Source organism: Aulonocara stuartgranti (assembly GCF_965226115.1).
Source record: "Aulonocara stuartgranti genome assembly, chromosome: 6".
In the NCBI taxonomy this organism is placed as follows: domain Eukaryota; kingdom Metazoa; phylum Chordata; class Actinopteri; order Cichliformes; family Cichlidae; genus Aulonocara; species Aulonocara stuartgranti.
The window spans coordinates 665,127-684,930 of NC_138944.1; the positions used below are offsets into that span (position 1 = coordinate 665,127).

The window sequence follows — 19,804 nt, forward strand, 5'->3', positions numbered from 1 at the left end:
AATCAGAATCAGAAAGACTTTATTTATCTCCAAGGGACACTTAAGGAAATAGCTAAAAATGCTAGAAACATTACAGTGTTGTTGTTTTTTTTGTTTGTTTGTTTGAAAATCTTTGAACTTCACATATTCCTGATATTTACAAGTTTATTTTTCAGGATTTCAAAAGAGACTTGAAGCTTGTCCCGCTTCTACCTCCTTTTTGATTTACTGCATTCCCGTCTAAGACCTTAGTGATGTGTTTGATGCAGGGTGACTGTTCAGGTCTGGGCTTCTTTAGTTTATACGGCGCAATGGCGTCCATAACTGAGGAGCAAGTATTGAACATGATGGTAAGGTCTTCAGTACTGAGATAATGTGTGTGTGTGCTGGGGGGACAAGTTATGGTCAGATTATAAACTTGAACACCGGATGACAACCGCAGGTTGAATGTACGGCCCAGTCTGTGAGATTATAGTCTTCCTTAAATATTGCTCCTGTGCCAGCCGCTCAAACAGGTATCAGCTTTGATCAGGGCTGGACTGGGGCAAAAAATCGTCCCGGGCATTTTGACTAGAGACCGGCCCACCAGGTATTATAGGAAAAACCATGAAGCCTTTGAATGAAAACAAACGCTGTTGTCACAGGCAGGGCCGTGCAGAGAGGTTTAAAGGGGCGGGTGCTCAAAGTTAAAAAGGGGCACATCGAACCAGGCTGAATAACAACAACACACATTCATCAAGAATCTAATATGGGATCGCATCATAATATATCACTGCTGTGAGGCGAAGCAAACGGAGCCTGATGGGTACAATGTTGCTGTTGAGGGGCTTCTGCTGCTCCTGCTGCTGATAGTGCTGGAGGGCTGTGCTGATCTGAGACTGTAGACATTAAAAAGTCCACAGGAGAGATGGGAGCTGATTAAACAAGTGTCATGAGATAATAACAAAATGCAAAGATTGGTGACAGCGCTTGGAACCATAAGGACACAAAAACTGTGAGAAATAATTTAGGCTCTGCCTGTGAATCACTCTTTGCTTCTCTTCTTCCTTCCATCCCATCATTTCATATATCACTCTCCACTTGCTGTCTATCTGAGAACAAGGCACAACTTGCTATTGCAATAAACTATAATCTAATTATCCACACCTAACAACTCTTGCACTTAATCTATAATAAAATGATGACAGAAAAATGTTATAGCCCTGCCTTTAGTAGCCTCACACAGCTCCTACTGTTTCCTCCTCATGTCCTTACCAGCCATGTCTGCACAATGTTATATCATGAGTAAATCCATCTAAATAAAACACACACATGCACGCACACACAGTGACATTTTAGACCTTCTTCAGAATACTGTATATACTATGGGCATCCTTACATTATTATTTATTACTAGAGCTACAATAATAAAGCAATGAGGAGGGGGAAGTAATAAATATGAAATAATGTATTTATGATGATTCCATGTGTTTCACTATCCACTCTGTGCAGGGCAAAGCTTATTACATGTTTAAACTGTAGAGATACAATCATATTACTGCTGTAAAATCCACATTTTGTCTTATTTAAAATATAAATCTAATATAATCTGCTTCTTAATGTATGTTCTTTAAAATACAGCGTGTGTTTTTAATATATTATAATTATAATAATGCATAATTATGTGGACATGCATATTAGATCGTTTTTAGTGAAATATAATCCCTCCAGAAAGGCAGGAAAAGCCCGGAAACTTACTTTCAAACTAAACATGTTCCCTAAAACGGTGACAGAGCTACAGACCCATGACAGCCTTACACAGGTAGCCAGCAGCTATGACCAGCACTACTTGTGCAGTTAATAAAAGGACAGGTAATGTTTGTCGCGCTGTTGCACACACAGCACGCTCATTTGCTTCAGTTCGTCAGTTGCAACAAGACAGCTTACCAACGTGTACGTAATAAGCTGATACTCCTGTGTGCTACACACTACAGTGTGCGCTGTACACCTACTTACTGGTTGTGTCGCATCAGTCTGTGTCTCTGAGTTAACTCGTGTTTCTCTGCAGCTCCGGACCGCAAAATATGCGCGTGCTCTTTGTGAGCTCGTTCCCGGCTCGTAACCAGCGCGTTCTGCCGTCAAGGGCGATCATTGGTTAAATGTGATCATGTGACTGATGCAAGCCAGATCCTTTTATTTAGCAAAACTGTGATTAATAGTTAAATATTATTGTTGAGGGGCACAGACAGGACTCCGCTTTTTTAAAAAGTTGCCTCAACAAACGGGCACTTTGGGCACCCATCAGGAAAGGGGCGGGTGCTCAAGCCCCCCCTGCACGTGCCTGGTCACAGTGATGTACGCTGTCTTGTTGGTATATGTATCAGTCTAATAAACTTAGACCTACACCATCCTGCCTATTCTGGTATTCTAAACAGTACCTGAAAGTAGACTGTTGGTCGAGTTAACCTGAACTATCTACAACACACGGTGAAAACCTGAAATTAAGACAGAGAAGACTAGAGGTGAGACATGATCATTACTGATTACTGATGACAGATTTAGATATATTTTCATAAACCATTCATTTTCCACATCAATAAACAGCATGGCAGGGCAAAATATTCTTTCTAACATCTAACACTTTTTGATGGCATTTTACACACAGCACTGGTACAGTATCTAGAAAATGTGAGAAAATACTGGCATCATATACAGTACTTAGCTACTTCTGAAGAAATTATGATGGGACCCTCAAAAAAATTACCATGTACAATGTATGATTTCTATACATTTTACATCAGATGAAAACGTTTGTTGTAAGATTCTGATTATTATTTATTAAAAGCGAGAAATTTTAAATGGAAAATAAGAAAGAAAAGTATTTCTTTGTGCCCTCCTCTCCCTGTTAATGCCCTACCTGCCCCCCTGGCAACACTTTGCTAGACCCGCCCCTGCACAGTTACCAGCTGTCAGCTACTTAGAAAAGGATCCTGGTGTTATTTGTCTCTCAGAAACAGTTCATAACTTCAACTCATCCATGTCACCTAAAAGGTAAACCTGTTTCTCCATCACCTGTTCAGCTCTGATGGTTCAGTAAGGACATCTCCTGGTTTCATCTTCATGTTTCCCTCTCACCACATATCCAAACCATATCATGACCAGCAGCTTTACAGCTGTGGCTCCAGCAAACATCAGCTGATACTAGAAATTAATATTAAATAAATTCTAACAACAGCTGATCAAGCTTAAACGTGCTGCTGTTGTTTAGCGCGACATCTGCTGGTTTCCTCTTTCTGGCTCAAAGTGGGCGATAAATAAACAAGAGAGACGATCAGCTGATCACTGATCAGTTTCATGATTGAAGTAGAAATGGGAGAGGGAGGGGGAGAATGAGAGAAGAAGAGGCAGCTGTGCAGCAAAGACAGAATAAATCCAGCTTTGTGTCTTTTTCATTGTAGCTGAAGTCCGGGACAAACTGTGTTTCTTTTCACACCAAACGCGTAATATTTTCTCTGAATACGAGACGATTCCGTTTTTTACGGGACGGTTGGAAACTCTACTAACTAACCTTATGAATAAAATAAGATAAAACAAGTTCAACATCAGTAACATCATAGCACCCACCCAGCAGTATAGAAACTCCATCATGCTAGCTAGTACGCAGTACGAGTTATTTTAACTGACTGTAAAAAGTCAGCATAACTAAAATAAACTAAACTTGGTTTATATCTGACCCAGAGAGACTGCAGGTCATAACTTCTTACCTGAAGTTCGGTTCACCGCCTCGGGTCTCTGCTCCTCCTGCCTTTCCGTCATCCACCTGCCAGCGTGTTGCACCTGCTGCTTCCACCACTTGCTAATGTTACTGAATCTGTGGAAGCTCCGCAATAGCCAAACAACTGAGTTATTTTTATACATCTCCCAGCATCTGGCCAATCCACCACCTTTCAGTGTTTATACCATTACGGGAAAAAACGAAAAAAAAAAAAAAAAAGACAAAACCCATCGGCCCATAAAAACAGAAAATCACCATCGGCCCACCTGGACTGGCCACTGGCCCACCGGGCCAATGGCCAGTCCAGCTATGGCTTTGATGTACCAACAAAGAAACGGTGTGCTGGACAATGGAGATGCTCACCAGTGTTCAGCCAGGTCACCAACAGGAAATCCCAATTTGGACGGACATAAAGACACTTATGATGAAAGTTGGCTATTGTGATCAGCGCCAGCTCGACTGACAGGGGCTTGTGATGTGATTTGGATTTCCACAGCAGAAGGTGAAGATTTCCACATCACTGTGTTTCACTGTAGGCTGGCGAGGGTCAGTTTCCCCAGCTTTAAGGTACCTGTTTGAGAATTATGCCAGGGAGTCAAGTACTTCTGATTTAAAGCTGTCATGATACTCTGTGTGTGGACCCGACAGTAATCCATACAGAGAAAACCCAACAATCATATGACCCCCTATGAGCAGCACTTTGGCGACAGTGGGAAGGAAAAACTCCCTTTTAACAGGAAGAAACCTGCAGCAGAACCAGGCTCAGGGAGGGGCGGGGCCATCTGCTGTGATTGGTTGGGGAGAAAATAAAACTTTAATCAGAATTACACGTACTGGGTCACAGATCCAGTACCGTGACAGAGGGGATTAAAGTACCAGAGGGCAACATTGCAGACATAGAGGACAGCCACAAGAACCTGGGAATCCCACAGGCAAAGGGGAACCATGAAGAGGTCGCTAGGAAAGCTGCAACCACCAAGTACCTGCAGAGGGTCAGGCAAGTCCTGAGGAGTCAGCTGAACAGGAAGAACAAGATCTGGTGATCAGGCACCCTGCTGGGATAATCAGCTGACCAAAGGAGAAGATAGAAGCCACTGACATCATAACCAGGAAACTCCTTTCACCCGAGGTCCAGCACCCTGAGACTGCACGCTAAGTGGATAGAAGTTGGGCGGAGACGGATGCAGTGCATCAGGAAGATGACCACAACTGACAGTTTAGCAAACAAATGATGAAGGGCTCAAGTGCAGAACCCAGGCAACACAGCGAGACACCGTAATCAGTTCAAGAATCTTTATTCAGTCAGGAGATATCTACACCCAACCGAAAACGAGTAACTCGAACTAAAACAGAGAAATAAACGTTCCTTGGGCACAAAGGCGGAGCTTAACTAAACACAAGGATCCAGTTACTAGGGAGAGAGACTGTAACTGTTGTGTTCTTTAGGTCAGCCTTCAGCATAGGACTGCAGTGTGCTGATCTCCACATGCATCTGTAAGAATAACGGTAATAAAAGGATTGTGTAAAACATGGAAACATCTCAGCGTGATCTCTACCAGGACCAAAACAATCGCAGAGACCGGCGCTGTCTCAACACAGCACAGATCTAAGTAAAAGACAATCTCAATAAATGAGTCTTAAATGGTAAATGGCCTGCATTTGTATAGAGATTGACAGACCACGTGACTTTCGCGCATTGCATGCCGGGAACTCGTGGCAAAACAATCCAAGTACCGCATCAAATGCAAGCATTTGCAGCACCGCAAAACGTTCATTCTTCGGTTCCAATAAATTCTTGCTTTTTCTTTGCCCCCCAAAAAGGTATGTACAAAACGAAGGAGAACAATGCCGGTCCGTACAAAGACAGACTTGATGAAAAGTCAAAGAAAAGATACGAGGAAAAAATCAAAGGAGTGAAAGGGTCAGACCCTCACGAGCACACAGAGGGACAAAAGACGTTAGCGTGCTGCCCAACTTTCACCACACTCATATTTATAATTACACGGTTCTTGGAGTGAGTGAACACACTCATGAAGTTTAGTAACTTCAGGTCACTGCAACAAGCCCAGGTACAGTTTACTGACGGATGGGTATAGGACCTTGAAATGCACCGTGTAGAACGGTCAAGTTGAACTACAAACACCACCAAGTGTGGTTCAATTTCTTACTCTTAAACCCCCCAAATTACTATCCAAAATATACAGAATGCTTTCTAAAACAGATGAATCAATATCCCTTCCTATTGCAAAATGGGAATGGGCGGGTGGGTGCATGGGGGCCCAGCCCTGGAGCAGGGTGCCGCCGGTGCGTCGAGCCACCTGGGGGGCTCTTCAACTGGTGGGGGAGATTGCCACATCTTGCAGGAGCTTTCCTCTCCTCAGGAGCTCCCTCTGCAGGAGGGGGAGACACAGGAGAGGTGGAGGAAGATCTCAGCCTGGGTGTTTATTGTCTTATGTAGTCTGGAAGATGAGTGGATGGTGGGGTGGGTGCAGTTTTCTCTGTGGTGGGGTTGGGTGGACTGTCCCGGGCTCTGTGGGGCCGGGTGGCGCTGCTGCACTGGGCCCGGTCTGGATGGGCCTGGGCCCCCTTTCCCTGGCGGGTCGCGGAGTATGGGGGTGCCTACTGGGGTCAGCGGGGGAGCTGGCCCCAGGGAGGGGTCACTTGCCCCTCCCTTCCTTCCCTCCCCATCTCCAGCTGCCTCCCTCTTCCCGCTCCACCACAACCACCCACACATGCAGGGCCTTGGAGTAGGGGTGTGTCACCAGGGTGCAGAGGAGGCCACCGCCCCCCCCCCCCCCCCCCCCCCCTCTGTCCCCTTCTGGCTGCCTCTGCCTCAATTTTATCCCACAACTTAGACATTCACATTACTCACACTCTCATTACACATACATATAGGATCTTGGGGGTGGGCACGATACACGGAATCCAAAGTACCATCAGGGTGTACACCCCACCCCTGGCATCGTTGCCCACCTCTCAATTTTAAATACACGTAGACATTGAGGGCTAGCAGGAGGGACCATGCGCTTACCTGCTGCTCTCTGGCAGGTAGCTCCAAGCCCTCCTGGGTTTTAAATGCACCTTAGAACACACATGCATCAACACTACAATGAGCGGGTGGAGGGAGGTTCGGAGTCTTCTCTCACCCCCGTTCTCTGTGACCTGCTGGAGCAGGGGGACTAGGAGGAGGAGTTGGCCGTCCGACTGCGGTCTGGAGTGTGGAGCCTTCCTGCTGCTGCGGAGTCGGGGCGGTCTGCCTCCCCCCACCGCAGGGAAAAGGGAAACACCACCTGGGTCTGGGTGCAGTTTCCCCCTCCAGGGGCAAGGGTACCTAGACCCGGTTTGTAGAGTATGCTTGGGGAGTGTGATTGTGTGTACAGCGTCTCTTTATGTCTGTCTCCACGTTGGTTGAGTGTGGAGTAAGTGCATATGAGAGCATGAGGGTGGGAATGGATGTTTGTATCTGTGTGTGCCTGTATGTCTGTGTCTATATGTCAGGTTGGGTATCAGGCGCCACCTCTCTGGGGACATCTCAGGCCCTCCAAGGTTTGGAGGCCTATCTCCCCCTACCACCACTTCCCCTGCCAGTGGCGGACCCCCTCAGACATCGGTGCGTTGGTGGTTCTTTGTGTCCGGGGATGGGCGTCCAGGTACACACCGGCTCACTCCTTGGCGGCCGCTTATCGGGGCCTGGAGCCTGGGGCTCGCTCGGGCCACTTCGGAGGTGGGGTGCCCCCGGCCTCACGGCCTGGGGCTCGGTCACTCAGGCGCAGCTGGCTGCCGGCGGAGCTCACAGGCGCGTCACTGCAACTCCCCCTGGCTTCTGCTCCGCGGCTGCTGAGTGAGCCCTCATCTGGGACTCTCCTCAGCTCTTTCCGGGACAGTGGCGCAGCTGCCCCTCTGTTGGTCTTCCTTGGTCTCTTGTGTTCTGGGGGCCTCTGGATGTCTGGAGTTTTGATCTCCTCCATACCTGCTTCATGCCCTGGAGGACGGGGCTGTGGCCCCCCCACACCCTCTAGCAGATTATTACATGAAGGAACCTTTTAAAAAACAAAAAACAAGCGCGTCCATGCTCACAGGTGTACACACGGGTGATCACACCCACAAACTACACCCTTTTTGGCTCCTACCTCAAAGCACACTGTGTTCTGTTGATCTTATGTGCTGCACAATAATGTTTAACATTTAGTATTTACTGTCATATTCCCATATATCATTGTGATGTTGTTTATTCTATTACTCTTGTTCTCTTCTGCTTGCTTTCTTTTTTCTTTCTCAGCAGGTGATCCAGGTGATTGATATATGCATTTTTTTTTCTCTGCTCATTCTGTTGGTTTTTGTTTTTTGCCCTTCTCCCCCGTCCCTCTTCTCAGCTGTTTCTCTTTCCCTCTTTCTTTCTCCCCTTCTTTCCCCCAGTCAAGTCTGTCCCGTATTCATTAAGTGAAAATAAAATAAACAATAAAAGGTGAATCAAATGGACCATTACGGCAAGGCTGGGATGGTCAGTTTGGTAAAGTAAATCCGTTGGGCATCTTTCTTTGCCTTTAGACAACAATTCTGATGCAAAAGAGCCAAACGGGACAGGCCAAAAAAAAAAAAAAAAGAAAAAAAAAAAGAACGAAAGACCATCGTACATATCATAAGTTTACCGGTCTCACAAATCGTCGCCATAAATACACATTCGTTAACCGTTTATTAATAGGACCTTTGAGCTCAACGGTAATTAATTAGCAGTGGAAATAATTTCTGGTAGCATCACAGAAATGTAGCAGTGACAATAATACTGTATGCTGTAATCGTACTGGACAATTAGTGATACAAAACAACTGTTTTATCCTGTGAATAAAAGTATATGTTTTTGTCAATGTACCATAATAACAGAAGCGAAACGCAATATTGTGTCAGGACAATTCACTATTTATGCACAATAAACAAAGGAGCGACAATTTCTGTTCAGCGCCAGACTTGCTTGTAACCTATATCACCAATTATGTTAAGAAAAATGACGCATTAACTACAACAGCAGACTGACCTGTGTGGGAATGCTTGGAGCAGACTAACCTGTGAGCTGGAGTGTTCTGGGACGTTATATTTGGTCTTTGAATGGCTGCAATCCAGGCCATCCGTCGCCTCTTTGTTACTTCGGAAACACGGCTCGAACAATTGGACGATCTGATTTCCTCGTGTCAGCGTTGTTCCCACATCATCATAATTAATGTTGTTCCAGGTTCAACATTGCAAGTGACCAATCACCTTCTTGTGACGTCATTCCTTTGCGACTTCGAAATACCCGCCTTCGAGTATTTCGAAATACAAGTGAAGAAGCGAGAAACCGCCGCCACCGAATTTGAAGTCAATTTAGGATACTTTTCTTTAATAAACGGTAAGCATTATACATATGTTCCTCACTTGGCTTGCTGTTTGTTTGCTAGCGATAGGCTACTTGACGACAGCATTAGCTAACCAGTGTTCTCTAGACCAGCGTTCCCCAACTTTTTGGGTGTTTCGTGGCCCGGGGGTTGGGTCAGGCAAAATTGCAGTAGCTTCCCTGATCATTTTACAAACATAAGTGAAGAGAATCTGGACTAAAAGGCCTAGACTTATGGTTGTGTGCTGAATCTATGAATCAAACTATCACCTGGAAACATAATTAACTGGTCCATAGCTGTGAAACTGGACATGAGTTCTTGATTCTATGGAGATTAACAGTAATCCAGAAATTTACAAATTTGTCCTGGGACATCGTGTAAATGTTGTCCCTGGGACATCGTGTAAATGTTGTCCCAGGGACAAAGTGTAAATGTTGTCCCTGGGACATCGTGTAAATGTTGTCCCAGGGACATTGTGTAAATGTTGTCCCAGGGACATTGTGTAAATGTTGTCCCAGGGACAAAGTGTAAATGTTGTCCCTGGGACATCGTGTAAATGTTGTCCCAGGGACATCGCGTAAATGTTGTCCCTGGGACAAAGTGTAAATGTTGTCCCTGGGACATCGTGTAAATGTTGTCCCAGGGACATCGCGTAAATGTTGTCCCAGGGACATTGTGTAAATGTTGTCCCAGGGACAAAGTGTAAATGTTGTCCCAGGGACATCGTGTAAATGTTGTCCCAGGGACAAAGTGTAAATGTTGTCCCTGGGACATCGTGTAAATGTTGTCCCAGGGACATCGCGTAAATGTTGTCCCAGGGACATTGTGTAAATGTTGTCCCAGGGACAAAGTGTAAATGTTGTCCCAGGGACATCGTGTAAATGTTGTCCCAGGGACATCGTGTAAATGTTGTCCCAGGGACATTGTGTAAATGTTGTCCCAGGGACATCGTGTAAATGTTGTCCCAGGGTCATTGTGTAAATGTTGTCCCAGGGACATTGTGTAAATGTTGTCCCAGGGACAAAGTGTAAATGTTGTCCCAGGGACATCGTGTAAATGTTGTCCCAGGGACAAAGTGTAAATGTTGTCCCAGGGACATCGTGTAAATGTTGTCCCAGGGACAAAGTGTATATGTTGTCCCTGGGACATCATGTAGATGTTGTGTCAGGATCTGACGGTGCCCTGACCGGTCGACCTGCCGGTGTGTGTGTGTATATCTGTATGTGTCTCTCCTGTCGCTCTGTCTTCCCCTCCGGCTCTGCTGTGATGTGTTGGGGGGTAGCCTAGCAACGGGCTACCTTCGACCCGGAGGTGCTGTCGCCCGGAGCTGCCACACCTACAGTCAAGCCACCAGCTGCTGCCAATCAACTTCCATCTTCAGCAGGGCTACTTAATGGTGTGGCTGAGCGACAGACAGCGCTGGAGTATTGCACTAAGCCTGGTAGTGTCGTTGAGTCGCTAAACGTTATTGTAGTGCTGTCCGATCGTCATACTCATTCTGCTGTCGTGTGTGTGTGTGTTCACCCAGGGATTGACGGAGGATTCATGGACACAAGGGAAGCAGCTGGAGGAGAGACGGGCACTCATTACTACGCACGGGCTTACACGGAAGGAGGGACGCACTATCACCACTGTCGCACATTTGAACTGTTGTCACCTTGCTGCACTGTAAATAAATGCACTGTCATTATTTCTGAGCTCCGCGCCTGAGTCTACTCTCTAACCACCGTGACATGTTGTCCCTGGGACATCGTGTAAATGTTGTCCCTGGGACATCGTGTGATAGCTTGTTAATAATGGAATGAAAATTATTGATTGTTATTAACTTGTGAAAATGAAGTGTAACAAATCCACATGTTATGTTCTTACACCCTTACAGAAACTGTGACTCCTTCACAATGTCAGGTAAATGTCAACTCAAGTTGAATAATCAACCAATCAAGCCTTTTATTATCACATGCAATGTTACACGTACAACTGCAATGAAAATTTCACCCCCTTCTGACCATACATATATTGCTTAAACATCACATTGGGAAGACAGGTCGGAAACAGTTAGGAAGGTCAGAAAACAATTTAATTAATAGATGAGGGGAGAGGAGGAGAAAAAAGAACTACAACCAGACAAAGCTCCTAGAAGACTGAAATGGATGATGGTTGCAGCATGCAAAAAGAAAACGATATCTGTTGACTACAGCATATGCTTTCTCACAGATTACCTTGTGGGAGTAGCTGGACCAAACTCTATTGGTATTTCAAGTTTGAAATCCCTGTTTGACCAGACTAACATTTCAGATGAGGTACCTCTTGACATAAAAATCCTTTTATGTTGTCATAAAACTAATGTTAAATTCTGCTTTAAATACACTTTATTGTACAATTTACTTAATGAATCGTATTCCTTAGTTCTGTTTTTATTTATATGTATTTATTTATTTGTTTTATAAGGTAATAGATGGCCTAATCTATTTGCAGTGTGAGGTATGTTGAAAAGCTTGTTTGATCATAATGACATAGCATGTTTACGTTTTTTGTAATGTATTTGAAAACATGTATTTATGTTATTTTTATAGAATTTCCCTCACATTTATCCAATACCAAGCCAAATCACTGGAAAAATTTTGGATGGGTCCACAAGAGCACAAAGTGCATACTTTTTGAAGGTATGACTTGGACTGTGGTAACTATGTTCTTATCACAAAGGGTTTATAAGTTGCCACTATAAACAAACAGCATTTTCCAAAATTGAAGCCTTGTCAGAAGAACCTGAAAAACACCTTTCTGAAACCTTTTCTGTGTAAAGACTTGTTCAAAAGCAATGCACACAGATTAAAACATTTCTGTCTTGGCCAACTGATAAAGAACACCAAAAATTGAGTGGTACGTGTTGAGTCTGTGGTCTTGATTTGTTTTGTACACACTATAGAAATTAATTAATGTAAACAAAAATGACACTTTCTATATGTTTGTGTATCTGCAGAATTAATTACAAGTCTCACCTGACAAGCTTTTGCAGTTTTGCAGTGTCATTCTTGACAGAAAAACATACTTGTCACATTATTTTTATTTCCAGAAAAACATCTTTCAGATGTATGAGAAATTGATTGGAGCCTGTCTGGAAAACGGCAGCCACTGGACCTTGTTTGTAAGTTGCACAGATTTTGCACTCTCTCTAGTGCATGATACTTTTCAGTGTCCCTCATTAGGAAAGCTCACGGCCCAAGCCTACCATATCCATCTTTTTACAAAACAGTTTTGTGACATACCCTAGAGGACCATAGTCTATATGAATTCATTTGGCGAGTCGGAGGTCAGAAAAAGTGCGGTGTTGAAAAACTGGAGGTAATTAATTAACATATTTAACATAACATATTTAATTTAATTGAAATCATTACCGAACGTGGTTATTGATTTCTCTATATGCTTTTTATTTGTAATAACTGCGATCTCTCAGCTCATTTGCTTCAGCAAGAGGCTGCGCTGGAGAGTGGACCTTGTCACATGTGAGCCACCCACATCAACAGGATGGGAACTCATGTGGAGTGCATGTCATAATGGTACTGAAAACTATAGCTTTAACCTATATAAGTAATGTTTACATTTTTGCCTATTCAGTTTTTAAAGCCTTAGAGGCAGGATGGTAAAATCTCAATTTTTTTTGTAGATTGAACCATTTTTGTAGATTGAACCAATCTACAAAAATCTATAAAAACAAACATTTCTTTGTTAATCTAATTCTTTTTGTTCTTTTTTTTTTATTCTTCTTCGTCAGTTATTAGTTTGCCCAATCTCTCATTGACGGTAAAACACAAGTGGAGGAGTACAACACTGAAATCACAAAGCTCAGGTCCCGACTTTGCCACTACTTATTTTCCTCAATAGGTAAAGATAAAATTAGCTGCCTTCTTTTTCTCTAACATTGGAAAATGTAACTTGTACTTAAACAAATTATATTTTGCAGATCGAACTAGGAAGTGCAGTCAGTGCTGGTGTGTGATTGCAGCCAAAGACCGGGTACACTATGACATGTCCTTAGCCATATAGATTGTTTATTTAATGGACTTTGTTCATTTGTTTTTTGTTTGTTTATTTCTTCTTCTTCTTTTTTTTTTAATTCACAGGTGCAGTGCCAGAAACGTGGTGCATACAAGCACATGCGTTGTTCAAAGTCTGTTTGTGGCATCTGTATCTTCTGTGAGAGTAAGTCACAATATAACTAAACAATGTCCAAAAATGTTTAAAGTGAAATTTTTTTTCGTAATTTTGCCTTTGCACACCAGGACTGTGTAATTAAAGTGGACGTTTCAAGATCCAGTTTTTACACAAAACTATTTTAGACATAACTGTGTCGTATTGTGGGGATTTCTCTTCACAATAAAATTGATATAGTGCTGTTTATATCATTCTTCGTTATGTAACAGCACAGTGCAGCACAGCAGAGGGAAAGGAGTTGTGCAGCATAGTAGGTGGCTATACAGGAGGAGCAATAGAAGTAGCCAGTGAAGAATGTCATCAGGGAAAGCATCAGGCAGCGAATGACAAAGGAAAAGTTCCTAAGGGAGAGAACATCTGCAGCAAACCGACAAGTAACAGTGAGATAGGAGGACTGACAGTCAGAGATGAAGGCACACAGACTGAAAGAGATGAAGGTACACAGACTGAAAGAGATGAAGGTACACAGACTGAAGACAACGAAAAAGAAAGTATACGGCACAAGTCTGAGTACAGATAATGCTGCTGCTGCTGATGTTGACAGGATCGATGCAGATACAGAATTCCAAACTGATTCAGAAGGAACTAGTACAGTTTACAGAGTGCATGGTCGCTTATCTGTACCAAGCTCAAAAAAGAAAACCTACACAATAACAGAAGACGAGATCAAGCGCAGAATCAACGCAGAGAACATGTCAGTTCATGTTTTCAGAGGTTTGATTGGGGTAGGTATACATTTCGTGATTTTGATGTCACCTGAAATAAATCCGGGTTACTCGTATCAATGAAGTGACAATGTGGCTGGAAGTTGTGCATTTGCTGCAACATATACACAATTACACCATGTAAACAAAAGCATTTAACTTTGTGCGCGTGTGTGTGTCTCTCTCTGCTCTTTTGGTGTTTGCACTTTTTCTTTTTTAGGGCCGTAAAGCCAAACTGCCCGCAATGATTCTTGACAGGCCTAAGAAGGCCAAAACTAAAGTAACAGTGTTTAGTGTTCTGAGTGAAGAGGAGGCTGGGGAGCTAGCCCTCGGGTTTGCCGGAAGATTGGCCTGCGATGTCACAACAGACATGGTCTGTAAAGGCATCGACCATTCAAGTGCTGATATGACAAAGTAAGTTAGTAAAACAATATGAAAGTTGTATCTTTTTTGGTATTATTTGTCATTTCCCCGTATTTGGGTTATTGGTGTAACATTGTTAATCTTACTTTCTAATAACAGACAGACTCTTCTCAAAATCCAACACAATCTTAAACATGAGCTGACTGATTCCTCAACCTTCAGTTTGCTGACACACACCTTTGGCCCCGCTGCACTGGATTCTGTCATTTCATTCCTGTGTGAAAAACTTGATCTTGTTTCTTAAATAATGAAACCTTTTGTTTGTTCTGTAAATCAGAATCTTGAAAATTGTTCATTGTTGTTCTAAGTTTGTGTTAACTATTTGGCAAAAATGATTGGTTCCTAATCCAAACAGCATAATGACTGTTCTAACACATATCTTAAAAATGCTACAAAGAAAGAAAATGATCACATATGTTTCAATATGAATGTAATTGTGTCACACTCGGTTTGTAGTAGCTTTCCTGTTTTATTTTGAGTTTTGGTATGTTTACACTGTTATTTTTATTTCCCGTGTGTTCGTCTTCCCTTATTAGTTTTACTGTATTTAATTAGTCTGATTTAATAACTTATAATTATTTACTTTCCAGTGTGTATATATGCTCCTCGTTTGGATTATTGTTTGTTTGAGTTCTGCCTGTCTTCTCTATTAAAGATTTGGACTTTTGGACTATTAGTGGACCTCGTAGGTTTTTATTCTGTGCAATTGGTAATTGACTGGGTTTAATTTAGTGGCCTGGAAAACAGGCCGGAGGGATCTGGTCATTTTAACCCCCTGAGATCCGAAATCTTCCACAGCAGCATTTTTAATTTCTCTTTGATATTTGGGCCGATTGGGACCCGATGAATGTAAAAAGAAAGAATTACCAGATTTTTTTTTTTAACCTAATTTTTGTTTCTGAGAAAAATGAGAGCCACATATGAGGACATTAATTTGAAATTTCGATAGAACAGTTGCAGTATAATGTCCTCGTAACTGTATATCAGGCACTTGTTGATCAAGATTTAGTATTTGGTCTAAATAACCCAAAATGTGATGTCCACATGTGTGGACGCCAGGCTGGAGTAAAGTGTTAGAGCTATTTATACCTATGTAAACTTTTATACACTGGTTTTTACCTGTCTTGTTTCAGAAAGGTTTAAAAGGGTAATGTCCACAGTTTATTTGTTTGTTTATTTGTTTGAATTCAACATATTTTATTAAAGTAATTGAGCTTGAACACAGAAAAAACTGAATCAAATAATCATAAAATCAAATCACTTGCACTATACTGAAGTCTAATCTACTCTGAGCTAATGCCGGTTTCCAACACTAATGATCGGGTGAAGGAGAGAGATGAGGGTGTGCACGGCCACTGGTGCTCTTATCCCTGTTCTTTGTGATACAATCCAACAGGAAAGCAGTCAAACCCTTGGACATTAGCCAAGTTAACGTTCACAAATATATACACACAGAGGAACTCTGAGCCCCAATGTCAGCATTAGCACAAACATGCCACTTCATACCAAATCTCAGTGTGAGGTCAGGTGTTAGTCTCATTCCATTACTCTGGCTATATTTTCTTACTCATCATTACTATTAAACTTATACTTAGTCATACTCTAAATTACAATTAAGGATGATTAACTATTAACAAAATCACACCCCGATAACTCTGTTATTACACTTTGTATTTAATCATAAAAGGCTGGATGTTGAAACCTTTTACTTCTATTTTGTATGAGCCAGGATTCTCAACAGCTGATACTCTGTGTCCAAAAAGCGACAGGTATCGTTTTATGGAGCAAAAAACTTAAGAGCGCATATTTTATAAATAATACCAACAATTGCAAATGCAGACCTTTAATAGTAATAAGTAATCCTTTATTTATAATGCATAGCAATATAAAAATAGTAACATATGAAAATATTACAATGGGCACAGATGAATTTGTTAGATTTGTATTGTTGATTCAAATTCAAATTCAAATTTTATTTGTCACACACACACAACCATACACAGTATGACATGGGGGTGAAATGCTTGTAGCTGTACAATGCCCGACCATTAAATGACAGAAGAAAAGTTTTACAATATTTACAATTTACTACAAAAATTTACAAATTAACTTAGGAATTTAGAGTAAAGAATGTGCAAATAGCAGAAGAGATTATAAAGATAAGGATTATAAATTATAGGAATTATAGGATTATAGGAAATGTGTGGTGGTGCGTGTGGTGACGTGTGTGAGAGTCCAGTCTTATAGTGACGTGTGTGGGAGAGTCCAGTCCTACACCTGGTTCAGGGCCCGAATAGCCTGGGGGAAGAAGCTCCTCCTCATTCTCTCTGTTTTGGCCTTAAGGGAGCGGAAGCGCTTCCCAGACCTCAACAGTGAGAAGAGTCCATTGTTGGGATGGGAGAGGTCCATCATAATCTTCCTAGCTTTGGACTTGCACCGCTTGGTGTAGATGGACAGCAGGTCAGGGAGCTCTGATTGAATGATGCGTTCTGCCGAGCGCACCACCCTTTGCAGATCTCGTCTGTCCTGCTTGGTGCTGTTCCCAAACCAGGTGCAGATGTTTGACGTCAGGACGCTCTCGATGGTGCAGGAGTAGATTGTAGATTGATTGTCACAGTAGTGATAGACACAGTAGATTGATTGTCATTTATGCTTAGAAATATTTACTTATATATGCTTAGAGTTTTGTAATTAGTTGTAGATTGGTAGAGGTTTTGATCCTTGATAGTCTGCAAACTTTGTGTGTATTAGACAGCACTTTGGGAGCATGAGAGGTCATACCGTGTCTTATTGTTTTATGGTAGGATTAACGTAGTTGCATCTGTTCTAGTCTAAGTGCTCTTTGTTTAGATGAACTGCAGGACTTCCTCACCGTGTTATCTAGGATGAACCATCTAGGGTGAGGGGGAGGCTACCCTCTTCCTGACCAAGGATGTTTGACCCTTTGATCAGCAGTCCACACACACACACACACACACACACACACACACACACACACACACACACACACACACACACAGGCAAGGTACTCTTTGTGTGTATGTAGACGTCATATGTTAATGAACCTATGCATATTCATGTAACCTCAATAAAAGAACAGTGGTACGGGAGAACGGACGAGAGCAACTGGGGTCAAGCGAAGGAACGGTGCCTGTCCGGTTCTCTCCCGTGCACGAGTAACATGAAGAACTTTGCCTACTTGTGTCTTGCTTTGCAGTGTAATTATATTGCCTTCAACGTTCCAGCGGATGGGTTCAAGCTACAAACCTATCAGAATTTGTATCAAAAACAGCAACCAAGCCAAAGTAATGAATAACACACATAAATAACAACTGCTTGAGAGAGCAAACAATTTCTTTTCATCTGTTCCTTGGCAGAAAGTTAAGACAGCTTTAGTTTCAATAAACAGAAGTAATGGATGCAGTCCCTTTGAAATGTCACACAAAAGTCTACTTGTGCATATACTTAGCTTTAACTCTTCTCTTTTTTGTTTTGTATTCCAAAAGGTTTTCATTTTCTCCAGAGGATGTCTCCCTTTCAGTGGTTATCGACTGTTCACATTCATTTTCAGACTGTTGGAATGTCGATGCTGGCCGAACGTTTCTTGCTAGAATACAATGGCCTAATTTTGCGTGCATTATCTGTCGTCTTTATTTCGTACTGGCATATACTTTTGCCTACTTCTTGTTTTGTTTTTAAGACATTTGTATGCAGTTCATCTATCATTGCAGTAATGCCCTCTGGAATGAATGCCCACTGTTTAACTGTGTCTAAAACAGCATTTAGTTTTCCAACAGCACCTTCTGTGCATTTTTTGTCTGTGCTTTCAACTACAGGAGTGTCATTCAAAGTTGATAGAGGACTTTTCAGAGAGTTTTTCATTTGTTTAAAATGGCTACAAGCCACCTTCAAGCAAGCACATGTGTTATAGTGAGAGAACGTACAACAAGTGCACTGAAGTGTTTCAGCCGATGCAAAAAAACCACAGATTTCCAAACAAACTTGGCATTTTTATCACTTTCAAGTCCTCACAGTGTACAAAGTAATGCCTTTCTTTCACTGCAATTCTTGCCAAGGTCTGTTTCCATGTTTGGATAGATGTCATTGTCAGCCTCTGCTAATTTTGCAAGTAACACTAGATGCTTGCAAAGAAGTCCTCGTAAGCCATATGTACAGTTGCAGTAGGACTCAACAGGGCAGACATCATACACCATGTCTTCTCTTGACTCAGATGGGACTTGATATGCATTAACTCCATGGCTGTTCTTGACTGTAATTTTAAGAGCCCAACCACTTTCCATCAGTCTTGAAGCAGAGTCTGAAACTTGAGACAAGGTGTCAGCAAACCTGTTTTTCATGCGGCCCACATCTTGCAGGGTTTTTATGACTGAGAAGTAGTCGTCGGCCTTCCCTAGGAGCACTTCAATCAGATCATCCAGACGCCTATTCTTGTAGCCAGATAAAAACTGGTATTTCAGGCGGTGGAAAAATCTGAAAAACAGTTATTTGAAATGATTAGTAACTGTAATTGAAGGAATTTAAAGTTTTAATCAAGACTGTATTATTTTTTTAAAAATTGGAATACCTATTGCACACGTCTTTTATAAAGGAATGCTCTGTGCCGGTTTAGCTGATTTAGGCAAATCCACCTACTCTGTTTTTTGTTGTGATAACATAAAAAACGCTGCTAGAATTTAAAGGATTTGCCTAAAACCTGTTCTGGCAATGACATGAAGAACCTACTTAGTTTAGCCTCTTGGATTAAAGCATAATATCTTTTTTTCAGCAATACAATCGAATGAGATCAAAATAATAAATCATACCTTTCAATCACATTGTTTGTTTCAGAACGAGCGTGACTGAAGCGACGGCCGTAGTCACACCACATGTGGCCAATGCCTTCCCAGTGCTTCTGAAAATACTGGCACACCAAAGGGTATTGCTTAAATGTCTGGCAGAACTCTGCTGATGTGGCTTTAAAGTCGTCCTCCTAAGAGAATTGGATGCAACAGAATATATTTCAATCCATTTAACAGACCTATTGAAATCTTTAATATTATGTATTGAAGCCCTTTTCCTTTTATTGAATAACATTAAGAATTTTAAGTTATTAATAATATGTCGTGTTTTTGTATTAAGAAGCAATTATTTCTTCCCTTACAATGGCTAAGAAGGAACACTAAACCTATAAGCATATTTGGTTTCAGCATCTGTCTGTGAAAGAATCCCACTCACAAGTTCTACTGCACAGTGGGTGACACAATGATGGTCTGCACAGCTTAAGTACTTGTTTTGATAAGCAAGATAAGAAGCCAGTTTTAGAAATTGTTTCAAAAATCTATTTTGTATCTCTCTGTAACTTT

General features: G+C 42.1%; 1 protein-coding gene and 1 long non-coding RNA gene across 7 annotated transcripts; both read left to right on the forward strand.

Annotated features, from left to right (window-relative positions):
* The first annotated feature begins 7,516 nt into the window (after positions 1 to 7,516).
* On the forward strand, positions 7,517 to 13,194 carry LOC309708284 (uncharacterized protein). 3 transcript variants are annotated; one of them, XM_082536177.1, is made up of 12 exons: positions 7,519 to 9,116; positions 10,385 to 10,543; positions 10,631 to 10,770; positions 10,982 to 11,007; positions 11,317 to 11,402; positions 11,551 to 11,583; positions 11,676 to 11,765; positions 12,176 to 12,247; positions 12,356 to 12,444; positions 12,557 to 12,659; positions 12,882 to 12,984; positions 13,064 to 13,194. In XM_082536177.1, the coding sequence occupies exons 2-9, from the start codon at positions 10,496 to 10,498 to the stop codon at positions 12,371 to 12,373; spliced, it is 513 nt and encodes a 170-aa protein (XP_082392303.1). In that variant the 5' UTR covers positions 7,519 to 9,116; positions 10,385 to 10,495; the 3' UTR covers positions 12,374 to 12,444; positions 12,557 to 12,659; positions 12,882 to 12,984; positions 13,064 to 13,194. The 3 variants fall into 3 exon arrangements, with proteins under 3 accessions (XP_082392304.1, XP_082392303.1, XP_082392305.1); XM_082536179.1 differs by having other exon boundaries at positions 12,882 to 12,949; positions 13,064 to 13,184; XM_082536178.1 differs by having other exon boundaries at positions 7,517 to 9,116; positions 12,356 to 12,659.
* A 50-nt stretch (positions 13,195 to 13,244) lies between these two features.
* Positions 13,245 to 15,075, forward strand: LOC309707640. Of its 4 annotated transcripts, none has more exons than XR_014277036.1 (4): positions 13,248 to 13,302; positions 13,524 to 14,039; positions 14,239 to 14,432; positions 14,541 to 15,075. It is a non-coding gene; the product is annotated as an uncharacterized lncRNA (long non-coding RNA). The 4 variants fall into 4 exon arrangements; XR_014277037.1 differs by having other exon boundaries at positions 13,524 to 14,008; XR_014277035.1 differs by having other exon boundaries at positions 13,245 to 13,302; positions 13,524 to 14,432.
* The last annotated feature ends 4,729 nt before the right edge of the window (positions 15,076 to 19,804 follow it).